Source organism: Trachurus trachurus (genome assembly GCF_905171665.1).
Source record: "Trachurus trachurus genome assembly, chromosome: 23".
Classification (NCBI taxonomy): domain Eukaryota; kingdom Metazoa; phylum Chordata; class Actinopteri; order Carangiformes; family Carangidae; genus Trachurus; species Trachurus trachurus.
The window spans coordinates 14,013,929-14,038,152 of NC_139912.1; the positions used below are offsets into that span (position 1 = coordinate 14,013,929).

The following is a 24,224-nucleotide window of genomic DNA, read 5'->3' on the forward strand; positions in this document are numbered from 1 at the left end:
TATTAATATAAGCCATTTTACGTATTGTGTGCTAGTGTAAATCATCTATTTTACATTTGAATCCTTACAGGACGTTTTCTTTTGACGATTTTGCGTAAGAGCTGCTCGGTATCTGTACCCGAAGTGAATCAATCATGTGACAAAGACATTTAAATCAAACGCTGCACGAGAAGATGAATTTCCTTCAGCGTTTCCACCGGTTTTAATGTGTGCAAATGTGTAAAATCAGCTGTAATGTTTGACTAAAAATGAAAACCTTCGTGCATACGAATGTTGTGAACACGGTGTATTCTGGGCCGCGTTTGTTGTTTTAATAACCAAATTAAGAACGTATCTATTATCCTCAAAGCACAGAAATCCGCGTTTACAGTGGCTCCGTGAACGCGTCATAGATTCATCAAGAGGAGGAATGTCAGGCTCGGGAAGTAGCCCGGCGTCTGATTGGTCGAGGCGAATCACGTGACCATTTCCCAAGCGGAGTTTCCACGACAGCTGGAAGCCGAGCTGTACAGGCGCATCGCTTCTTTGGCTAAAATTGTCGAAAATAACAAGACTTGAGCTCGTCTCAGCACCTCCAGAGAAACCCTGGTCTGGCATGGGCGACAAGAGGAGTCCCACAAGGTAAACGACCGAGTTGGTGCGTCTCTATTCAAGCTAGGAGGGAGAGAGAGAGAGAGGGAGAGGGGGAGCGGACATCAGCGAGCGCACGGAAAAAATGGGTTTTCTCCGCGGTCTCTCTCTCTCGCTCGCTCTCTCTCTCCTTCCCTCTTTCGCTCTCTCCCTCTCTCGCGCTGCATATGTGTGTGTGCGCGCGTGCGAGCTGTGCGCGCGCGGGTGTTAAAACCTCATCGCCAATTACAGTGTCGGATCACAGCGCGCTCGCAGATGATTTCCTAAATCCTATAGGCTTACCCAGATGTTTGCTATCGATAGCCTCCGTGGATGCGAGCTCAACTCACTCCTCTTGTCTCATCTCACCCCCCTTTTCCTCTGCTTTCTCGCCACCACCACCACCACCTCCTCCTGTATTTATTGTTGTTATTTCCCCAAATTTCTTCTTCTTTATTTTCGTTTTTACATTTATTGTTTTAAAGGCCGAAGCGTCAACCGAAGCCCTCCTCCGACGAGGGGTTTTGGGACTGCAGCGTGTGCACGTACAAGAACACGGCCGAGGCTTTCAAGTGCATGATGTGTGATGTGAGGAAGGGGACATCAACAAGGTAAGGCGACCGACATACATTACCTTTGGTGGCTTTTCCATTAGCGAGTCCCAGTGTGTGTGTGTGTGTGTGTGTGTGTGTAAGGAGGAGGGGGAAATGGAGCGGGGCGGGGGGTGGGGGGGTCCTTTGGGACTGAGGGGCAGCCCCCCCACAGGAAAATAACCAGTTTAATCTCCTTGCTACCCCCCACCCCCCTCCTTTTAGCAATTCTCTACTTGTACCATGAGCAAATGCATGAATATGATGCATTCGATGGTGCATTTGTACAGTAAATATTTAACCCTTCCCTCAGTTGTAGTTTAGACAGTAAACAAAAATAGTAAACACAGCCATCTACCCCGTCTCTATTCTCTCATAACCTCAACATGTTAATTTGTTAGTTCTGTCTCCTCACATAGATCCCCTCTAAGCGCCGCATTAGTCTCATTAGTCTCCATTTTCTTGCCCGGGTGCTGACACTGACCTCGGTGAAATGAGGGAAAGGCATGGCGCTCTCTTTAAGCACACACATCAATCTAGTTGCCCTGGTGATATTTGTAACAGACCCAGGGGCTAGACAGGTACTCTACTCAAGCATACAAAAACACACACACACGCACACACACACACATTAGGCTGTGCCCTCTGCGCCTGAGGATGATATTTCTCCTGACATTTGAAGCAGGAAATGACTTATTCCTTAGTGAGCAGTCATTATCAGGATTAAAACACAACAAAAGAGGGTGAAGGAGAGGAAGTGTGTCTGTTCCCCTCTCCCGCATTAGCACAACTTTCTCAGTGATTTCACTAAAGCAGAAAGAGCAACAGAGCATCAGTGCAGTTGTCAGTTCTGATGCCTTTTCAGAATTGTGGCATTTGTCTCGGTGCATGCAATTACACAATATATATCTGTGTGTGTGTGTGTGTGTCTGTTTTTTTTTTCTTGTGTGTGTGCGCACTTGGGTGATGTGTGTGTGTGTGTGTGGGAGGGCTAGTTGTGGAAAGAGGTTGTCAGAGCAGCTGCCAGACAGACAGCCATAGCTCATTACTATGCAACAGCTTAATCAGCCTGCTGTCATCAGAGACACACACACACACACACACACACTGATGTACAGATGCACTCAACATGCAAATTTTACACATGACTGCATACATATTCGTACACAATTGCACGTTCTTGATGTGCACACTCCTAGACACACACGCGCACACGCACGCACACTTGAGCGCAGTTGCTGCTCACACAAACAAAGAGATTAAGCAGCAGACATGCTGTTGTCATAGGGTCCAGCTTATTGCAATTGAGCGTTGATTGTTGAGGACACTTCACTGACTCTGGTGTGTTGCTGTAACAAACAAGAGGCCTGCAGCTGTGCAAAGAACCTGCCTGGATCTTTCCCAAAAGCTTTGACACTCTTTGTCCTCCCCATCTGGACATTTTTTTTCTTCTTCTTTTTTTTTCTAAATCAGGCGGTAAAGTCACAAGGACGACGCCAAGGCCCAGGATTCCTTGCCACACCCCTGACACTTAGCGACAGATTTAGAAAGAGTCAATAATACGAAAGGTCTCATTTAACGTTAATAACCCCCGTTGTCTTCTCAACTGCAGCGCTGCACAAGTGTTGTAGTAGCAGCGTTGTCATGCTCTGACACAAGGCCACACATAAACACTCAAACACGCGCCAACGCTGCAGCAAAATGGCCACACAGGTGGTCGCAGCTGTTAATGACTGAACACAACAGACAAGTGGGTTTCTCAGCGAGCAAGCCCAAGGTGCTAAAGGGCAAACGACATGCGGAATATAAATGTAGGACACGGCAAATTCCCCTCGCCGGTTACTAAACAAGCATGACTGAGCCATTATTGTGAAGTAATGAATTAATGCTCGGCACCGTTTGGGCACGGTGCGTCCAGTGGTCGCAGGAAGCATCCCAGAAAACTGAAGGTCACCAGGTTTGAGAGCCAGGGTGGGCTCTGAGGAGGTGGGTTAAATCGATCTATCGCAGGTTTAACTTCACGTACTGAATTTCACTTCTCCTCGACAGAATCTCTGTCTTTTCAGGCGCCGCTAAAGGTTACAGACGCCAGCGAAAGAGAACATTTTAGGACAAGGTAGAGCAATATTTTAGGGGGAAAGAGTGTAGCGTGTAGATAGCCGTCAGGAGATGAAGATGAATGTTTTATGGAGTTGAGCTTTAGCAGATCTCGCCGCCTGGATCCGACTGATGTGGAGAGATGATCTACTGCAGGGGCCCCGAGCCGGCGGGCTGATTGAGAGCACGCTGTTGGGTTTGACTGGAGACAGGGATACATCAGCAGGATTGGACTTGCTTATCAGTGGAGGTGGAGAGAAATGGAGGAGAGAGACAGACTGACAAAGAGGGAACTGGCCGACGTTCTGCTAAAACTGCGAGCGGCTGGAAAAAAAAAAAGTTCTGCAGCCGGGAAGTCAAATGTGAAGACAGACACACAAGTGGAGCGGGGGATAAAACAGGAATGAGTGTTTGAATATTCTCTCTGCACCTAGTCATTTGTGCAAATTAATATGGAAAAATATGGCGCTCCTCTATGGCAAGCTGCTAGTGTGGAGTATTTAATTAAAGCTATCTTAGAGGAGCTTTTGGATCACAACACAGCCTCATTACCTTAAGACTTTTCCAGGGGGAAAAAGTGGCCATTTTATCTTCCTGTGACTCTTTGGCCTCAGTCCCAGCCTTTGAAAACCGGCGTGATAGATGAAAGTGGAGGTACAGTGGTGTAATACTTAAAAAGAAAAAGAGGCTGTTTGATTAGCGCAAGGTCACAGGTTTGATTCCCTATCAGATGGAGTAGGCAGAGTGTCCTTGAGCAAGACACGGAGGCCTCCCAGTGCACCCATCAAAAGTTGTGCTTGATTAAAGCGTCACGCTAATGTTTAAAATATAAGATGAAGGGAGGCCGACACGGTTCAGACTAAATGCACCTGTCAGGTGTTTCATTGAAAATGTGGTGTGAAGTGATGCTGACAGACGGCTATTAAACCCAAACCTAAACACCATCCTTAGGCAAATAGTGCTGGGTGTAATAGAGCGACGTGTGTGTGTGTATATGTACGTGTGTGTGACCTTCTCTGGTGTCTCGCCTCCACTATCTGCATCTGTTCACCGAGCCGAGCTCTGACAAGTCAGGCCCACCAGGGAAACACTCAGCATGTGTGCACGCTCTGCTTTCAAGAGCATGTTTGGCAGCATTGTATTTCTACAGGTCAGGACAGTGAGCTCGATCATGTTCCTATTAGTTCTCCCTCTTGTTTGTGTTCGCTCTCTCTCTCTCTCTCTCCCCCCCATATCCTTATCTCTCCTCCCTCTCAGCGATCTTTCCGTCTCTCCCTCGCTCTGCTTCTCCCCGAGAGTTGAACTTAACCTAGGGCGTCTGTCGGTGACAGGTTGACTGATGTGCAGGTTTCATCGGCTCCACCTAAACAAGCACAAGCCTTACTGGCTCACTGGGAACTTGTCAGCATTTGGCTGTTTAGATGTGTTTTTTTTTTTTTATCATCCTCCACACAAGCTCGCCCTCACAGTTCACGTGCAGTGCAAACACTCAAAATTGGACTCTAACTGTGCGTTTGGCTCACTTGCAGTCAGTTTAGTCACGGTAAAAAAATTCAGCTCTCAATATAATACAGTCTGAATTATCAGAAGCAGGAAAGCAGTCTAACTATTAGGTGTAGTGATACATGTTAATTAACAAACTGAGGAAGAACGGTGGGCTATTAGTATTATTTGCTTGACAGGGTTAGGGTTGTCCATACCAGTCTCCAAAAGTCCAGACTAACATCTTGTCAATGTCTTGTCTCATTCCGTCTTCAATCTGGAGATTTGGCTCGGAGCCAGTGAATTGTGAGCATTTTTTGCTTCAGACGCGATTGGAAAAAATCGATGGCTTGTCAAAATATTTGCACATTAATTCTCTGCCCATCGCCTCATTCTTTCAGCCTCACCAAAAGGAGACGGCGATCAACCGCATGTAAACAAGATGAGCCAAGTAAATTGCTCTGAAAAATCAAAGCTCTGATGCTGATATTGACAACATACAATTGATGCCATCTCAAAGCTATTGCATGAAGCCAGTCAGTCTTTGGTTTCAATAGATGAGATATCCATTATAGAATATGAAATAACGATCAGCCCGCTGGAGCTGTCTGGATGTGTCGTAATTGAGCCGTGTCAGAAAGCTGATTTTAACATTTGGCTGGAGAATAACTTCAAAATGCAAAAAAAAAAAAAAAAAGGAAAGGGAGCAGGATTAATTATCTCCTTTTTTCCTGTTCTCTCAAAATAGCTGCATTGGTAAAAATGAGCGCAACTGCCGTGGAATAGCAATAGACAATATACCGCTGTATATGCATACATTAAGTGCTGCCTGGAGAAAAATTGTATCATTGAAATTCATAGTGTAAAGTGTGAATTAGCTGCATTTCTGTGTTGTTCCACTGCCTGTGTACACATTTCTAAGACGTTACTGAAGATGTTCTCTTTAACAATAAAGCCAGTAGCTCTATTTCTTACATATCTATTAGGCATATTATTATTAGCTTCTTGGTTAGTTTTGCCCTTCTCTACTCATTTTACAGTCTTTTATAGATTCCATGTTGGAGAAATAACCTGTTTTTTAAGCTGCAAAAAAGGTGTGTGGGCGAAAGCTAATTTACCAGACACAACAAAATTGTACCCCTGTTTAGCTGCTGTGTTAATGCCAGTGTTAATTTCCCACTCTGATTACACAAAAAGAACGTGCTACGAGCAGAGAGCAACACATTTGACTCTCACCTTTAGAGTCGCTGCGTCTCCATTCACTTTAAGTGCCGCTAATGGAAACGGCAGATTTGTTGTTATTATTCCGCAACAGCTTTTGGTGCTTAACGTGGAGTCTGGTCTCCTTGGGAGAGTGTCATGAAACGCATCCAGGTATTTTCAGCCGTTCTAAGCTGTGCGCGCTCTTTGATTTTGAAATAGTACTTGGATGATGGGCGATTATGTCGAATGAGATCATTACAACAGGCAACAGCAGATACTGATAAGCAGGTTTTATGAGCTGGGTCAAATCTGCAGTAAAGAAAAGCAGGGATTATTATTGTGATCAATTTAAAAAAAAAAAGAAAGGGGAGGGGGGGATGAGGAGTCAAACGACTGATGTAAATTGCATCTATAAACATGATGCATGTAAAACAAACCAATCAGGGTTTTATAATCCCATCTAAATTATTACATCCTCTAATAAGTCACACAGTGGGCTGGGTTGTGTGGGTTACTGGTGTTAGTGTTCACACTGCCTTCCAACACCAGAGTGTACACCAGGGACAATGAAGCTGGCTGTTATCACGTCACCGTGGCTGAAGATTATGGCTACATGATAAGCCTGTAATTACTACAGTGACACTGATGCATGACATACTGCTCTATGTGTGTTTGTGTGTTTGTGTGTTTGTGTGTGTGTGTGCGGGCAGGCAGGCGGGCCCTTGTATGTGTGTGTGTGTGTGTGTGAGGAGAATGTGGTGGAGTAAGGCTAGCGGGCTGTAGAAGGTGTCATAAACCACAGGACATGGAGAGCCATCTGTCTCTCTCTCTTTCTCTCTCTCCCTCTCTCTCTCACACACACACACACACACACACACGGCAGTAACATGTACAGGCAGGGAGAGACATTAATCATGGGGTTGGAGCAGCTCCCAGGAGCAGCCTACAACCTGCTGATAGAAAACCTGACACACACACACAAACACACCTATACTCCTACACCTGGATTGAGGCTGTTCAACAGGGCAGAAAATAAGCTGTTTCACAATGATCTTACAATCATCACAGAGCCAGGGAGATGAGATTTGTTTATAGCAGCACACACACACACACACACACACACACACACACACACACACACACACACACACTCTCCAGTGCTTATTTGCAGTCCATCAGCTGTCCTGTGGGCTGTTTGCTCATCACACAGCGTACTCGACAAATGTTAGCGAGCAGTCCAAACATCTGCAGAATCCCGCGCTGCTGCCGCCTGGATGCGACACATGACTGGTTCAACGTTTTTACACGCCTGGATTAATGGGCCGGAGCTGCCATGTCAGGACCACAGACACGTCTTTTTAACCTTTAATGAGGCTTCAGAATAAATGTCCTCCTATATGGTTGCCCTACTTTCAGTGCAAGACTTGTTTTTTTTTATCTTTTTATTTACAACATGCATTTAATCTATATACAATTCATAAATGAAAGAGAATAAAACAACCACACGAATTCAAATAAGTAAATAACACCTTTTACAGAAAAGACAAGACAAGCAATAAACTATCAGGAGAAGAATCTGAAATAATTGTAACTTATTAAGACTTGATATTTAGAACAAATACAGATTTTTGGACCTTTATGTCCCTGTTCAGAAATTTCACTTCCTGTATTACCACCTGTAGTGGAGATTGTGGATTTATAAAGGCAGCAGTTCAGATTTATTAGCGTCTGTTCGCCCAAATACAGCATAATAAAACGGCTGCTAGATGTACTTATGCTTTTGGTATGTTGTTGCTTGGTGGTTTTTATCTGTTGTCACCATATTTGTCCATACAAGACATTCTGGCTCACACACACACACACACACACACTAGACCACACCATCTGTTTTAACTGCTGAGTCACATCAAGCAGCAGTGTCGACCTGTTTGTCGACTGTGGCAGAAACACAACTGTCTCATAATTTGACCACCTACTGAATCTGTAACTTGCTTCACAACTGCGAGCAGGAGTCGTGTTCTAGTGGCGTGTTGGTTCATTAGGTGCGTTATTTATTTCCCCTCTGTTTTTCTGAGCACAGGCCAGAGGTGGCGGAGTTCGAGGTCACTGGGTGCAGCAGAAGGAGGGAGAGAGGAGTGCGAAAGGGTAGAGGAGTGAGATGGTGAGACGTGTTGTGTGTGTGTATGTGTGTGTGTTAAGAGTGTGTGCACGCATGAGACATACTTGAGAGGAGGTCAGCCAGAGTTCCCCTGTTCGTGAAGGAGCGAGGGATCAGTGACGGCGTTTGTACTTTCCTGCCTTTCCAGCCTGCAGGTTGACATGAGTTTGCTTTGAGCTTTACGCTTTACAAAAGCAGAGAAAGATGGTGAGCTGCAAAGGCTGAAAGAGAGAGGATTATGCTTGTTTTGCATTTTGCACTAGAAAATTAGGAACGATCTTACCGAGAAGAAACCAGCGCAGCCGATGGCGGCAAACACGTCTCTGTAATAGTCTCCCTATTGTTGTCTTAGAGAGAGTACACGTTTTCCTGATCACACTCACAGTGAATTAAAAAAGACATTGTTGTGGCTAACGTCCATTGTTGTCTTCACTCTCCTGTTTTCTAGGAAATACAATTCAGTGTGTTTAAGCTCCCATCGTAACGTCCTAATTTCCCAGTGTGGGACTCCATTAGCTGGTGTAGAATAGATGGCACGAGTGGAGCAGCTATCGATCGGAACAACAGTTCCAACACGCAGTATTAATGTCAGAAAGAATAGGCCGTTACATTAGGCACAGAAATTCCTGTTGGAATCAATAGACACATACACACACACACACACACTCGGCTTCTGAGGCCAGCAGCGAAGGCCTAAGTGCTAAGATAATAACCATTTGATTGGGTTAACAGAGGCAGCTCTGTTTAGGCTTGCTGCTTTGCCTCACTGTAATATTAGGTTGTCTCCTCTTTCACCTCCAGGTTATTGAGCTGGCTCTATTAGAGAGAATCTACTTCATTGTAATGCATGAGGAAGATAGGATGTACAAAATATGTTTATAGTTGGCCTCTCATTACTCTCAGGCACATCGAGTCCTTTCCTTTTTAAATAGAAAAGACCATTATTAGGCTCTGCTGACTTTTTCTTTTTGTCCTTGATTGCACATTAAGCAAAAACACACTGCACTCATTTGCTGCATTAATGAGACGGCGGTAATTCATCTGCTCATTACATACCGCGAATCACACACACACACAAACCGCATCTTGAGCCGAACGCGTCAGTCAAACACAAAGCAACAGGGAGGGGATGAATGAGGCAGCCTGTAGTCTTGTTTTTATTTTTGGAAGCTGCTAACATTTGTCCTGAGGGCAGGACGGTCGATTCTGTTGTGACAGTCGCTGCTTTGTGCGCGAGCTCCAGTAAATTCAGAACACCAGACACTGCTTTGTTGCTGTAGGAGGAGTACCGGGGTAAAAGGATGTCAAGGAGAGCTGCAAATTGCTGGAGCTGGGGAAACAGAGGACTTTGAGAGGCCTCTGCTTTTATTTAAAAAGTGTCAGCAGTTCTGCAGCATCGTGCTGACAAGACAGACATATTAGAGGATCTCTACATCTCCTCCCTATCAGACAGTTATGTAGGCCAAGAGACCCATTTGCATTTCACTCCAGCCTCACTAGCATCACTGCATGTTCTGTGAAGGCAGCGATAACTCGGGGAAAAAACTGACTCTCAGAGAGGCTCTTTGAAGCTGGGCCCCAATTTAGGTCATCCGAGAACTGTTAAACAACAACTTTGCCCTTAGAACAAGAAAGCAGACCGGCTGACTCGCCTCGAACGCCGCGTTTCCTCCTAGAAAATGAGACTGAAGCCTCTAAATTGAACTAAATGGGGCACAAAGGCTCCTTTTTTGGCAAAAAAAAAAAAAAAAAGTGGCACACAGCACTGCAACACTTGGCCAGGTGCACAGACTAATTTTGTGAATGGATTCTGTTCAGTCCATTACATTTGTACTAGCTGTCCTTGTGCTGTGTTACACCCTTATAATTACATCAGGCAAGTACAGAAGAACGTTTTTTGCGAATCACCTGGAAGCCCGTGTTTGATAATTGCAAAACTTTTCAGAGGGGTCACACACAGGTTAGTGCACTCGATAGAAGCAGCTGTACAGTTTCACTTACAGGGCTGCAGAAAGTTAATAAGAGAACTTTTTTTTTTTTTTTTAAAGGTAGATGTTTTACTTTTTCTGAGCAGCGTTTTAAATGTCAAGTGTCAATATTAAGGTGCAGTAGGTGTCTTTCTGTCTGTAAAACAGTAAAACAGGCTCATCCAATATGAAATGACTTTTCACAGCTCTGATTACAAGTACAACTAACTGCTCAACAGGGCTCAGAAAACACACACACACTGTGCTCTTCTGCTGTCCTCACCATGCCCTCATGCCTTATCCGCTCACTGCTGTGTGTGCGTCTGTGTGGGTGCACGCACGCGTTCGTATGCGCCGTCTGTCAATTGCGTACCTTTTCGTGTGCGCCCACTTGTCATATTTGCGTACGTTCAGCTCTCGGTTCCGGTGCGGCGTCGGCATGCCGTGATGCGCATAGGTGCCTTCGTACATGTAACTGTGCTGTTTGTGCGTGCGTGCGCGTGTCTGTATGTGTGCAAAATTAAGCCCTAGATGTGTATGTGGACTCTCAACAGATGGCCTTTTCAACACTCTCGCCTTTCAGCTCCGGCTCTTGCCAGCCCTAAAACACACACACACACACACACACAGAAATACGATCACAGTCCTCATGCATGCAAACTGTTGCCAGACCAATTGCATAATGCATCATTTTTGAGACAGTAGAGAGTTGGAGGGTGGAAAAGTGACTGTGAGGAGTAGCATATAGTGGAGCATTTCGCAGGTTATTATTATTTGATATCACATCCAAGTTCAGCATTTTGTAGCATGTACATGACCAGGACTAAATGATGCAAGCCTTAAAACAACCTGCAGGAAGGCTGCAGGAATATTAATGTGCGTAATGTTGTATTTCAAAATCTTTAAATCAATAAATCGGGGAAAGTATAATTATTCCAAGGCAGAAACAGCCACTAAACAGCCAACGGTGATCAAGGATGTTAAGCTGGTGAGGGATTGCTGCTTTGTTGTTGGAGTAATGTGCCATGTCTGTTCTCAGTGCATTTCGCACACTATCCTATCACACCTTTTGTTTTCAGCAAAAAAAAAAAAAAAAACCTCATCTTGTGGCGTATCCCCTGCGAGGGCTAAAAACAAGCCTGTGCAGGTAGCTACATATCTCACAGATGGCTGAATCCTGAGTTATATTCTGAACAAACTAGATGTGTTTTGCCACTTGCTGCCAGTGTTAAGAGCACTTCAGCAGCCCCGTCCTAACCAGCACTGGCAGCGATTATTGGCTCTTGATTATGGTGGTACGCTAGCATGAAGCAATGTGTTCACTGTGATTTTCCCTTTCATTAATCTGCCACACTCTGTCTCTCCCCTTTCGCTCCCTTCCTCTTTATGTCTCTCTCTCTCTCTCTTTACTCACTGTTCCCCCTTCCCCCCACTTCCTCCCCCCCGGATCAGGAAGCCTCGTCCCGTCTCCCAGCTCGTCTCGCAGCAGCAGGTAACGCAGCAGTTCGTGTTGCCCTCGCAGCCCAAAAAGGAAAAAAAGGAGCGGGTAGAGAGGGAGAAGAGCGACAGAGAGCCAGCCCTCAAGAAAAACAGTCACAAGAAGATGAGGTAAACAAACTGACAGCAGGTTGGGGGATCAACAGGAATCGGATATTAGAGGGATGCATGAAACAACACCAGACTTTGTAGATGCAGTTTATGTAAGCTAGGTCGTGCAGGATTTCAAACAAATACTCTTAAATGTCCGCCTTTGTTTCATGTCACTTTCCCCACTGTTCTCTCATCCATCAGGCCCAGATTAAAAAACATCGACCGCAGCAGCGCCCAGCACCTGGAGGTGACGGTTGGGGACCTGACGGTCATCATAACAGACTTTAAGGAGAAGGCCAAGCCCTCGTCCACCTCGGCCACGTCCTCCAGCGCCGCGTCGTCGGTGGTCGACCACCACAGCCAGAACGGCTCCAGCTCAGAAAACACAGAGAAGGGGCTTTCCCGCTCCTCCTCACCGCGGGGAGAGGGGAGCTCGGTCAACGGGGAGTCCCACTGAGTCACCCCCTCAAACCCCCCCACCCCCCCCACAACCCCATCCACCTCCAGACACATCTCATCCGCAAGTCCACAGGTCACTTGGAGGGGAAACTTATATCTACTTTAGAGCTGCACAAAAACAGTTTTTGTTCACTTTCCTCTGGAGTCGTGACCTGTTTATCAGAGAACAAGATGCCAGCCCTTCAGATTTGGCATGTTTATCATTTGAAAGCTTCTCCTCAGCACTGGAATTCTGTGTTTAGAAAGCAATATGAAATACACTTTGCTCCATCTCGGAAGTTACAGTCACCAACATTACAATGAAATGTTTGGACAGTGTGCTGAACCTTTTCCGTTTTTTTTTATTATTAACCTCTGTGGGTTCCTTCAGATGCACCTGCCTGTCAAGGTTTTCCCTTCTTCAATATTTTTATGAGACAGAATGTGCAGTTCTACCCTTGGAAATATCTCCAGTGGCCGGCAGAGTGACCTCTTCTTCCCCCGCGTGGATTTCTCAGCCACTGTCTGGAATCTTTACCTTCATGTTACAAACCTGAGTAATCCTTGTACATGGTCTCTCAGTGTCCTTACGCTGAACCTTCAGTCTGACAGTGAACCTTTGCTCCTGATCTTGATACTCCCAAGCTTTTACTCCTGGACTGCCTCCGCTGAAGAGACTTTTTTGACACAGTGTAGTGGCTGTATGTCTTTCCATAATGTCTGGAGCAGGTTGTTTAGTTCAGGTATGCTTACTCATGTCCGTACAATGGCACCTGAAAGGTGCAGCATGTGATTTTAAAGGTCGATACCGGTGTCATTTTGTTTGTTTCACAGTCAGATAAGTTTGAGGTAGTTATTTTTTTCTATCTTGGCTGCCATTCATTTTGTTCAGTATAAACCACAAATGTAAATCTGCATTAAGTGATATTTTTGATATAGAACACAGAATTTAATTACTTTGGGTGATGTAAAATGCTGAACATAAAAACATGGAGAACTATAGACTGTTCATGTTCAGCAAACCAGTTGAGAAAACCTACTGTTACACTGCCTAGCTAACACAGAAACACCAGAAGCAATCATTTAGCTAGCAGCTGGTAGAGAAAGTAAACAAGAAACTAGCTAACTAGCTACTAGAGACGTAGTTCAGACAAGCTATGCTATGCTACCTGACTTACATGAAACAGGACAAGTTTTAAGTTTGCTATAGCTTGGTAAAGGAAGTCTTAATGATTACTTGCTAACTAGCTGCTAGTGGCGATCAAAACCAGAGCTACCAGTGAGGTGGACATTGGACAAAAATAGAAACATCAGTCTAAAGTTGTTGTAAAGCTGGTATGTGTCTGCTAGATATGGAACTAAGCGTTAAATAGCTAATATAATAGCGTTTAAGAGCTGAAGCCAGTAATATCTCAGGGCTGTGTTTCATAAAGTTGATAATGTATTTTCTGCCCTCTAGCTGTCAAAAAAGATGATTCTAATGCAGCTTTAAGAGTTGTTGCCTTCAAAAACGGATCAGTCAAGCTCAATCATGATTTCCCAGAGTTATCTAGGCAAATAAGACAATGATTCTTGTAGCGTTCCGAATTTGCATCATTGTATTTCCATTTGTGCTTTTATTTTCTTAACCAAGAGCTAATTTCAAGGTTTATCTGAGTGAAAGTTATAAAAAAAAATAATAATGTTGATTGCACAATGATGGATTGATTGTCATAACTATAGACAAAGGTGCCGTAGCTAAAAAAAATTACACTGGTATTCTCCTTTTAATCTCTGCTGCACAAACAGGACAACACCTGTTCAGCGTCCCAGTGGGAAACAGGAGGTGTTCATACTGTTCTCCTCTTTCACAAGAAAAGGACCCAGTTTGGATGCAAGAATTGTGCTTTGTACAGTGGAACGAGTTCTTACTGTTGGACACATTTGTGAGCTGCACAGGGGATATCCTGCGGTGTGACGGACTTCAGAGACTGTTTTAATTCCTCCATTTTGATGAAACAAAGTGGAGGGGCTATAGAGTATACTAAACTCCCAGCAGAACAACTATAGATTAACCTAACTACACAATAACTTATAAAAACATGTAGAGTAACTACACAGATAATTGATATTTCTAAAATATTGTACTACAATGTCTTGATGTGGCTGTATTATCCATCATACCAGTGTTATTGTCGGGATTTTTACTTTAACATTTTAGCACACATCCTGAGAACTGTCATGGCATGATAATATTACGGTCTCGGTATATTGTGGGACAGACTATGTCTCTTAGTTTGTTAGAATTGTTTAATGTGTCAGAGATGTACTCTCATAGGTTCACTACACTAGCTGGGACTAGGTGTGTGGACTCGTGAGGACTGTTCGGACAGACATTCGTTATTTGATTGTGGCAAAAATGGAAGACACTTAAAAAATGTGTTGGTGTCACTTGTTGATACTTTTTTGTTTTGTTTTGCTTTGCCATGCTCAATTGATTTAAAAAATGTGTGACCTTGTTTATTACGTGTCTGAATAAGAAAATAACAAAATTCAAAACAAAAAATGTCCGTTTCTTATGCACAAACCCATTTTTACTTTTTATGAATTTGTTTCTATTATACACACAGATGCATGCACACACCTTTGTAGTTTCATTTGTCAAACCTTTTCCATTTGTGTTTTACTGTGTTTTTTTGGGGGTTTTTTTTTTATCTTAATCTTTTGAATGAATTAACTGCTTATTTCCACGAGGCATGCAGTTTCATAGTTTTCTCAAAACATCAGGCCCATATCACTCTTCTTTTGAAAACAGTTAAGCCTAAATACATGTCTGACATTGATATATTTTTATGCAATAGTTATGAGCATATGGTTTGTTTACACACTTATCAGTTAGATTCACATCATTCAATAACCTAATTTCCCCCACACTTAATGAAAATGAAATTGAGTTCAGGTCTGTTTGTCTAATGCAGCCGGCCACCTCAATAAAGACGACTAGTCACTTAAAGCCAGGCTGAATGGGTCTTTTCAGAGGTGAAATCAATTCAAAGTTGCAGCAGACAGAGCCTGAGGGGGGAGGGAAAGGGAGGAATCAACTTTGCTTATCGCTCCCACCCTTCCCCCATGTAAGGGTCTCGACCTCCTGCTTCAGTTGCAAGAAGCGCATCAAGTGAAACCAATAGAACAAAGAGAACAACCGGAAGCTTGTTTTTGCTTTCAAAATAAATGTATGGATAGTGAAAAGGAAGACGGTGCAATACAACCAAAAGCTACAAGAACGGCTATTACAATGGACCATGCCAGTTTTATTAGGCTCAGAATTTAAGTCCTGAGTTACATTTCTATTTTTTAATATTAAGCTAACACAACTCCTGTCCTCAAAAAAAAGAAAAGAAATCTCAAAATTAGACCTCTTGCCACTGACTTAATGCACAAAGAGGGAGTTTCTGACAAGGAAAAATACATTTTCATAGTTTTTAGTATTCACAGAACATTTGAGGAATCAAGAACACCATACACACAAAAGAAATGCATAGGCATAATAAAAAATAAAAACAATGGAAATCTGATGTGAGTACCATTACTGCAGTTGCCAGTGTTTTGTTATATTGTTTCAGCCTTGTTTCAGCCTGTTAAATTGTAACATTGCATTTATCACACAACATATTGCAACTTTGTAGCACAGCGCCTTGGCCTCCATACATCTTTGAGATAAATATCAAAAGATATCAAAAGGCTTGTATATAATATATGACATGGCCGCGAGAGGGCGTGATTGCGACGCCTATTTGACCAAAGTTGAGTTTTATTTTGTCAGCTTTGACCGGAAGTGCCTTATCATTGCCGGTAGCCTCACATTATTAGTATAAGCCAGTTTTTGTGTCATGACTTTAGCTCCGAGTTGTGTTTATAAACTCCAAAATGCGGCGTTACATTCGTGCACTGATGCTGTGCACGGTGTTTGCCGTGTTTTCGGGCCTGTATGTTTACAGTAAGCTGTTTTTCTCGGACGTACCGGTCGGTGGAAAGGGACCGAAGAGGGCTTTCATCGCAGCCGGAGTGGCCGGAGCCAGCCGAGGGTCTGTGGACAAAACCGGGCCCCAAAACACACACTGGTACAATAGGTATAACTGGATATTCACCTCTTTCCTGCGTTTAACATTTTACAAACGGAGTTTTACATGTTAAGTGCGGACACAGTGGTAGATAGTAGATAGATATGGTAGATAGTGTCATCAGTGATGTATAGGAATGTGACTGAACGGTGTCGAGCTGACGAAGTTAATCTCATCTTTCGTTTTCTACAGAAGAAAAAAAGTAACGTTAATGACGCAAGATTTGGACAGGTGTGTAATTTCACCTGCAGCTCTCAGATGGGTTTAATTAACCATTAATTACTATGGCATAATGACATTAGAGGTTGAACAAAGACATTCTTCTGAGTTTTGTCATCCACAGGCTAAACTAGTTTGGCACATTTTCATTGGGAATTTGATAAAAAAAATCAAGATAGAACAGGAACATTCATCATGTTTGAAATGACTAATTGTTTTTGATTCAGTTGCCAGTCCACATTTGTTTTCACACCTGCCTGTTACTGTCTGAGCCAAAGCTAGAGGGTCGAAGAGGGGGAGTAGTGTAAGAAAGAGACAGATCACCCTTGTGGATGGGGCCATTGAGCACACATGAAATCCATAAATTTGATCTGATTATTACTACAAATTTCTTCTTATTTATTCTCACTGAAGGTTTAGATCATAAACTGTGATATACTTAAACATTTGACACACTTGAGAGGCTGGAACCAGGATATGATGGTATGTTTGCATTTAGCTAATGGACTTCAAAGGGCAGTCTGCCACAAACCCATAATCTAATCTGTATGATGGTCATTTAAGAAATAAGAAAGGGTATATCTTACAGTACAAGTCTCTAGAAGGTTGAACAGTATGGGCCATTTGCCAGCATCTGTGAAAGATTCAATGATGCGTCACATCCTGAATGGCATAATGCTGATGTGGAAACATCCTGCAGCAGTGTGACATTTGGTGAAGTCATTTATAATAAGGGGAAAACAGATTGTGTTTTGATAAACACCTACACACATACGCCTTCCATAAAAATACATAGGTGTTGACCATGCAGAATTACAGTATAGCAGGACATGAGTGCAATGGATTTATCTATATTTAAACATCTCTTCACGAGCCAATAATGGCATGAGTCATGACTAAAAAAACAAAACTGACAACATAACTTATTGAAAGATCTGTCCTGCTCTCCATCCTCTCACTCAGGTACATCATGCGTCAGCGGGGTCAGCTGGAGGCGGGTGGCGGCAGCGCTCAGAGCAAACCTGAGCCTCCCATGCACCTGGCCGTGGTGGCCTGTGGGGAGAGGCTGGAGGAGACTCTCACCATGATCAAGTCTGCTGTACTTTTCAGCATCAAACACCTCTACCTGCACATCTTTGCAGAAGATCAGCTACACGCTAGCTTCATGGAAGCTGTGAGTTGGAAATATTTGTCTGAAAACTGATCTGCATTGTTTACTGTTGATTGTGAATGACACAGAATTTGTGCTTCTCTGTTTCTGACCATTCCCCGTGTTGTATGTCCCCGGTACCAATTAATGTGTTGTGTTTTCTGCAGCTGGAGTTGTGGCCTGACTTTTTTCGCTCAAGGTTCAACTACACAGTTTACTCCATCAGCTTCCCGAGTGAGAACGCAGCCGAGTGGAAGAAACTCTTCAAACCCTGCGCTTCTCAAAGACTGTTTTTACCTGTGAGTTTCATACAGGCTGAAGAAAAAAACAAAAACAAAATGTGGATTGTCAGCACACACTGAGAGGATCCATATTATTTCCATATCGTATACGACAATTGTCTGTCTCTTTTCTATCCATGCAGCTGATCCTGAAGGACGTCGACTCGATTGTGTACGTCGACTCAGATATCCTCTTCCTGCAGCCTGTAGACCAGCTGTGGGCGTTCCTGTCCGGCTTTAATTCGTCTCAGCTGGCGGCCATGGCCCCTGAGCACGAGGAGTCCCGCATCGCCTGGTACAGCCGCTTCGCCCGCCACCCCTTCTACGGCACGACGGGCATCAACTCAGGGGTCATGCTTATGAACATGACGAGGATGAGGAACACATTCTTTAAGGTAGGTGAAGAAACAGTACCAGCTGGTGGTTTAGTATATTAGTGTACCACCTTTACTTGTCCACAAGATGTCCTCCTGCTACAGTTGTTGTGCATCAATGCTCCTTCTGCAAAGTGAAGCACCAAACATATCTGCACACTAAAGACTTGTCTGACAATTGTCAAAACTTGTGTGTTTTGACAGAATGACATGACATCTGTTGGGCTGCGTTGGGAGGAGCTGTTGATGCCTCTACTTCAGAAATATAAACTCAACATAACCTGGGGAGACCAGGACCTTCTCAATATCATTTTCCATCACAACCCTGGTGAGGAGAGCAAACACTTAGCCCCAGATTGAAAAATTAAAGAGGAATTATTATTGATTCATTTGTTAAAACACAACTTAAAGAGTTTACTGGATGCCTGCTTTGTTGCATTGATTCAATAACACACAAGTGTTTGTTTGCATTTCCACTTGCAGAGATGTTGCTGGAGTTTCCGTGCCGGTGGAATTACCGTCCGGATCATTGCATCTATGGGAGTAACTGTGCTTCAGCCGAGGAGGACGGCATCTACATGTTGCATGGAAACAGAGGGGTTTACCACGACCATAAGCAGCCCGCCTTCAGAGCCGTTTACGACGCCATACGAAAGGTGGGTGTGCCTTGGGGTGTTTGTGAAGCTTGAGTGCACTTTCCCGTATTTAGCCCCAGTGAATTCAATATACATTATAGGCCTCTTGTTACTTTCTTCTGCGTATTCTTCCATGTTGCAAGCAAGATATGGATTGGACACAGCAGAATTTAAGCACTGTTGTGCAGTGCGTAAAACAAATTGCACTTTCATGAGTAACTTTGTATAGTTCATTTCAGCCCTATCCGTAACTTCTTTTCTCACGCGTGTGCGAGAAAGTTTGTGAAATATAAGCTTTTAAAGTTGTTCCATTTCTTGGAAGCCTAATTATCATTTTTATTAGTGAGACCCAGTGGAAATATAGCATTTGCAGTGTATCTAATCAATTTTAATAGCCCAAAATGTCAATAAACTAAACTATTAACTCAGGATAAAAGTTAGTTTTTGTGTCTGCCCCTTTGAATTTAAGGCTTCAAAAAGGCTCCGTTCTCAACTTTTATGTTTTAACAACCCACAGCAATTATAAAACAGATATTGGTGGTAGAAGGAGAAGAGCAAAGAAAGTTTAATATTGTAGTCCATCATCAATAGGGGATACGACTTTTTTGGCTGGAAACACTTTCTTTCTTGTTACGACACCACTTTGTTTCATCATCCTTTTCCTTTTGTTACAAGTAAGGTCGGAAAGTTTCTTTCATGCTTCTCCTGTAACCGCTTTCAGTGATTGAAAGAAGCGATTGCAACCATTCAGTGTCTCTCAGGTACACGAAGGTTAAATAAAGAATGCTGAGGCTTTTCAAAGAGTTGAAGGTGCAATTTAGAGTAACATCTGATGGGAGACGACCTTTTATAACCCATGTGACACACCTGCTGTCCTCTACTTCCTTGTTTCTTTACGCTCCTAGATGAGATTTTGGATTGGTGCTGACCCTTAAGAACTTAAGTGTCAGTTACATCAGATTGTCCACACTGAATATCACAAATCTCCACCACAGAAGCTTGGAGTGAGCTCTAATTTCCCCCATGAGGATCTTTATGTGTTGTTTACCAGCAGTGTAACGGTATTGACAGCAGGAGTGACATTTGCTTAATGAAGCTATGAACGTTCACTGTCTCATTGCCTTCCTATTAAACTATTGAACATAGATCAGGGCGATGGCTGATCCATACCCTTTTTTCTATGGCCTGCAGTTAAGACTGCGGCTTTATACGACAGGATCAATTATGCAGCCGACACACACATATATACACCTGCATTGAAACCCTGACACGAGGACCATAGCATGCATGAAGACACACATGTTTTTCCCAATAACTTATGTAGGTATTGACACTTAAATAGATATGTGATTAAGTCTGGTTTGCCAAGAGGACGGAGGACAATAGATTGAGTCTTTGGGTGTTAAATCTTACTGGACCAACAGTTTCATCCGGTTCAGCTTGTTCATCTGCAGCAGAACCTCAGGCTATCACTGCAGTGTTATCAAAGTAAATAACCAATAGGACAATTCTATATTGGCAGCTCAATAAAAGTGTGAGGGATTAGAAAACTTGCATGGATGCATACTTTGAAAGGCAAAAGTAAAAAAAAAGAAGTCTTTCAATGAAAGCTTGCTCATGTGCAACACTTCAACAGAAAGCAGCTGAAATGAAAAGGTCACACATGATAGTATAAGAAGTTTCTAACGAGCTGTGGCAGTGAGAATCTGGCAAAATGGGAACTGTGAAAACAACACACATATATACTGGGGCTGATTACTGACGTGGGGCAGGTGTGGGGCCAGGCCATTTGGAGCACAGGTGATGGCTGACGAGCTGGAACCCTCATTACCTAAATTATTATCACCTGCTGAGGGATTTAATGTGCACAGCAAAGCCCTGCTAGAGTTAGGGAGTTTTGTGATGTTGTGGGGGTTGTGTGTGATTTTTGAAGTTGATGTGATAAACGCCCACCGGGCTTAATGCTCACCAACGTCACAAAACAACACTTGAACAACTCCAACATATGAAACGCCAGAAAATACAGAAAAATAGGTTCCGTAAGGGATGTTTTCTAGTTGCTTGTTTTGTCGACCAACAATCAAAAACTTAAAATGTGTTCAGGTTACAATGACCTAAAACCAGCATGATTTCAAATGATCAGTTTTCCCCTAATCAGTTTACCAACTTGACTTTATATATTTTTCAAATGCAGACAATGCAGCTGTAAAGTGAGTCTATTCCGTTGAGCAGACTGTCCTTAAAGTGTCACTAATGGAACTCAGTTTCACTGCCCTGCATCCTTACACAAATAAAGTGGACTAGAAACAGCAGTGCTCCTCCCTGTCTGTCTGCCTGTCTGTGTTTCACACAGGTCTGTCCATCATAAAGCATCTCCTCCCTCCCTCCCTCCCTCCCTCCCTCCCCTGCAAAAAGCTGAGCCCAGGAAGCAGCAGTTAAATTTTACAGCCGATGGTACATTTAGAGTTAGAGTGTGCACACCAACAGCGCCCCATCAGCCACACAAAATCAATACACCAACTGTAAATGCAACTTTATGACCAGTGGGGGGTGTGTGTGCGTGCTCATGTGTCTGTGTGCAAGTGTGCACTCATAAAAACACCATTCTCTTTGTGACCCAATATCAGGGACCCAACCGCAAGCAAATGAGCTGGCATAAAAAATGGTAATTCCCCTTTGATTTCCTCGGAGCATTGTAAAGGCTCCTTCATTATTGGGAAGACATGAAATTTGTTCTGTAATACCCGGTTATCACTGGACGGTAAGCTATAGCATAAAAGTGATTCCAACAACAACATGGACTGCTTTTATGTTTTGCCCAACTGACCGATCAGATTAGATTTAGAGCCCCATCTGAATTCAGCAAGCCCCGCAGCTTTAGTTTTTAATTTATCCAGGGAACGATATCTTCCAAGCCCAAACGCTGCCCAGAGCACCACTTTACTTACTTACTGAGGGAATCTGATCAATTCCTCTGAAACAGTAAGGGGGTTGAGAACCATCCTGAGGGGAGTTTTGACACTAGTTTGAGCTGCTCATTTTAGCTTTCCAGGCATTATCCTGTACCACCTTAAGGCTACCACCACTCACATTTGAAAGCTTCTCTGAAAAAAAACAAACCCCCAAAAAACAGGGGGCAATGGAAGAGTGAAAATCATTTTATCTGGCATCATGAAACGACATGGATACACAAAGTGTCCTACATACCATATAGGTGAACCTTATATGTACCACTATGTGTTTTTAGCTCAGATGAGGAAGACTGTTTATTCTGTATGACCAAAAGATCCTTCATTTTACTGAATGCCTCTTAACATTAATTTTTGAATCTGTATCAGGACGTCTTAAAATGCTTTGTTTACTAATTGGAGGAAACAGGACGCACCTGGAAGTATCTGGCTAGGTGATAAAACACTGAAAGCAACTCGACCTGTTTGAAATAGGTTGCCCCCACAATTCACAGTGGATGTCAGGACAATCACTAAGACATGAAATCCAAAGACATCTCTGTAGACATTTGTGATATGATTGTGATAAGGCATAGATCAGAGCAAGGGTATAAAACTGCTTCTATAGTGTTCCCAGGAGCAGAGTTAGTTAGTTTTGGTCAAATGGAAGATTATCTGGTCTGATTTAACCCTTTGGCTTGGCCTCCAAATACACCGACAATGAAAGCTAATCACCAAATTGTTTTTGTCGTTCCAGTACGCGTTTGGTGCAGACCCAGTGACTTCTTTGTTGGATCCTCTTGAGGAGGAGCTGTTGAAGACAACACATACTTATTGTGGTAAATCCCACGCACTCTTCACAAAGAAACTGGCACACAGCCTGGCAAATATTAACAGGAAGGCTCCACAAGCCCGGTGACGAGAATTACAGATGGGATGGAGGCCAGTAGGAATTTTCCAAGCTCAGCTACCAAGATGAGGAAGACTGTTTATTGAGACTAATCACTCACTACGTTTTAGCCACACGTGTCGAGACATTCACCTCATTATGTTCTGTTCTTACAAACTGCAGCTTTTGTGCTATGAATGTCAGTTATTTTGTAAATGCAACCACTAAATCTTGGTTAAAAAGTTGTTACATGGCAAACTATTTTTTTGTCACTGTGGGGAACAGTTGCTTAATGCTCACTTGATAGATTTTCATCCAGACAAATTTTAACTGAATTTTGACGAAATTGAGTGTTAATGTCTGTTTTCATCCATTATCATAATGCAGCTATGAGGAGATGGGTTTGTCAATACATATAAATAGATAGTGGTGCTAATTCTCGAGTCATTTGTTTCATGTATTGATTTGAGGAAGGTTGCAGTGCCCCCAATATGCTCTGCATATTTGATGACACATCTGCTGCCATTTTTCATATCTTTTAAGACGCAGCTCATGCTTCATGTATGTCATTTATTGGCCGGGGTTGTTTCCATTGCACTTTGTGACATAGTATCCACTTTTTCACCCATCAAGCATATGTTTTCTTTTGTTTTTTTTTTACCTCAATGTTTTTGCGTGTTTTGTTTCCACTCAGGGTTTGTCGTGCTAACTGAAAATGTGCAGAAAACCAGGTGGATGGAAACCCAGTTAGAAATGTGAAAGACTCAGACCAGTAACTGCTAACTTTTAGTAAGCTGCTTAAGTGAGTGTGATGTAAAATCCTGACATGTACTGTCAATGTAGTGTAGGCCAGGTGTAGCACAAGATACATTTAACAGTTGCTACAAATGCAATACAATACAGTACAAATTATTTTCTAGGTGTTTTTTTTTTGGGGGGGGGGGGCTTCAGCAGTGTTTGTTTTTCCAACTGGAGATTTGATTTAAACCAAAAAGCATTTAGTAGTCTCTCTTTCTTATAATAATTTGCTTCTTTCAGAGTCTTTGGCTGCTGACTGAAGGTGCAAGAGATCTGTTAAAAAAAAATAAAATAAAGGAGCAGCTCTTGACTTTCCATATTGGAGAATATATTAAATCTTGTGAAATACTCTTATTAAAAGAGACAAACCATATCAAACTGGACAAAAGGCTCTCTGCAGAGCCAGTTTCTGAGAGATGTATATGTTGGGCCACCTTTTTCTTCAGAAACCACTCAGTAACATGGAGGAAGAGTAATTTAGGGGAGTGACAGTGAAGTGATATTTTATTATTTCAGTGCAAAGTGATTATGCAAATTAATTCTGGGATTGTTCTTCATTTATTTCTGCAGTGGCATGGGTGGAGCATATGAAATCTCCACCAGAGCACTGTGCCTGAGTAAACATGTTTTTGCTTTGTTATCTTATGTTATACAAGAGGAGAATATGGTACAATGTTTGTTTTACAACGTGATGGT

The 24,224-nt window shown here is 43.0% G+C and overlaps 2 protein-coding genes across 2 annotated transcripts; both read left to right on the plus strand.

Moving 5' to 3' along the window:
* Positions 1 to 487: 487 nt before the first annotated feature.
* Positions 488 to 14,623, plus strand: yaf2 (YY1 associated factor 2). The gene is made up of 4 exons (XM_083999172.1): positions 488 to 621; positions 1,095 to 1,220; positions 11,559 to 11,714; positions 11,898 to 14,623. The coding sequence occupies exons 1-4, from the start codon at positions 596 to 598 to the stop codon at positions 12,151 to 12,153; spliced, it is 564 nt and encodes a 187-aa protein (XP_083855298.1). The 5' UTR covers positions 488 to 595; the 3' UTR covers positions 12,154 to 14,623.
* A 1,407-nt stretch (positions 14,624 to 16,030) lies between these two features.
* gxylt1b (glucoside xylosyltransferase 1b) lies at positions 16,031 to 23,573 on the plus strand. Its single transcript, XM_083999071.1, has 7 exons — positions 16,031 to 16,243; positions 17,417 to 17,627; positions 17,771 to 17,902; positions 18,028 to 18,279; positions 18,463 to 18,586; positions 18,742 to 18,914; positions 22,599 to 23,573. Exons 1-7 carry the CDS (start codon positions 16,041 to 16,043, stop codon positions 22,758 to 22,760), a joined length of 1,257 nt encoding a protein of 418 aa, XP_083855197.1. The 5' UTR covers positions 16,031 to 16,040; the 3' UTR covers positions 22,761 to 23,573.
* Positions 23,574 to 24,224: the final 651 nt, after the last annotated feature.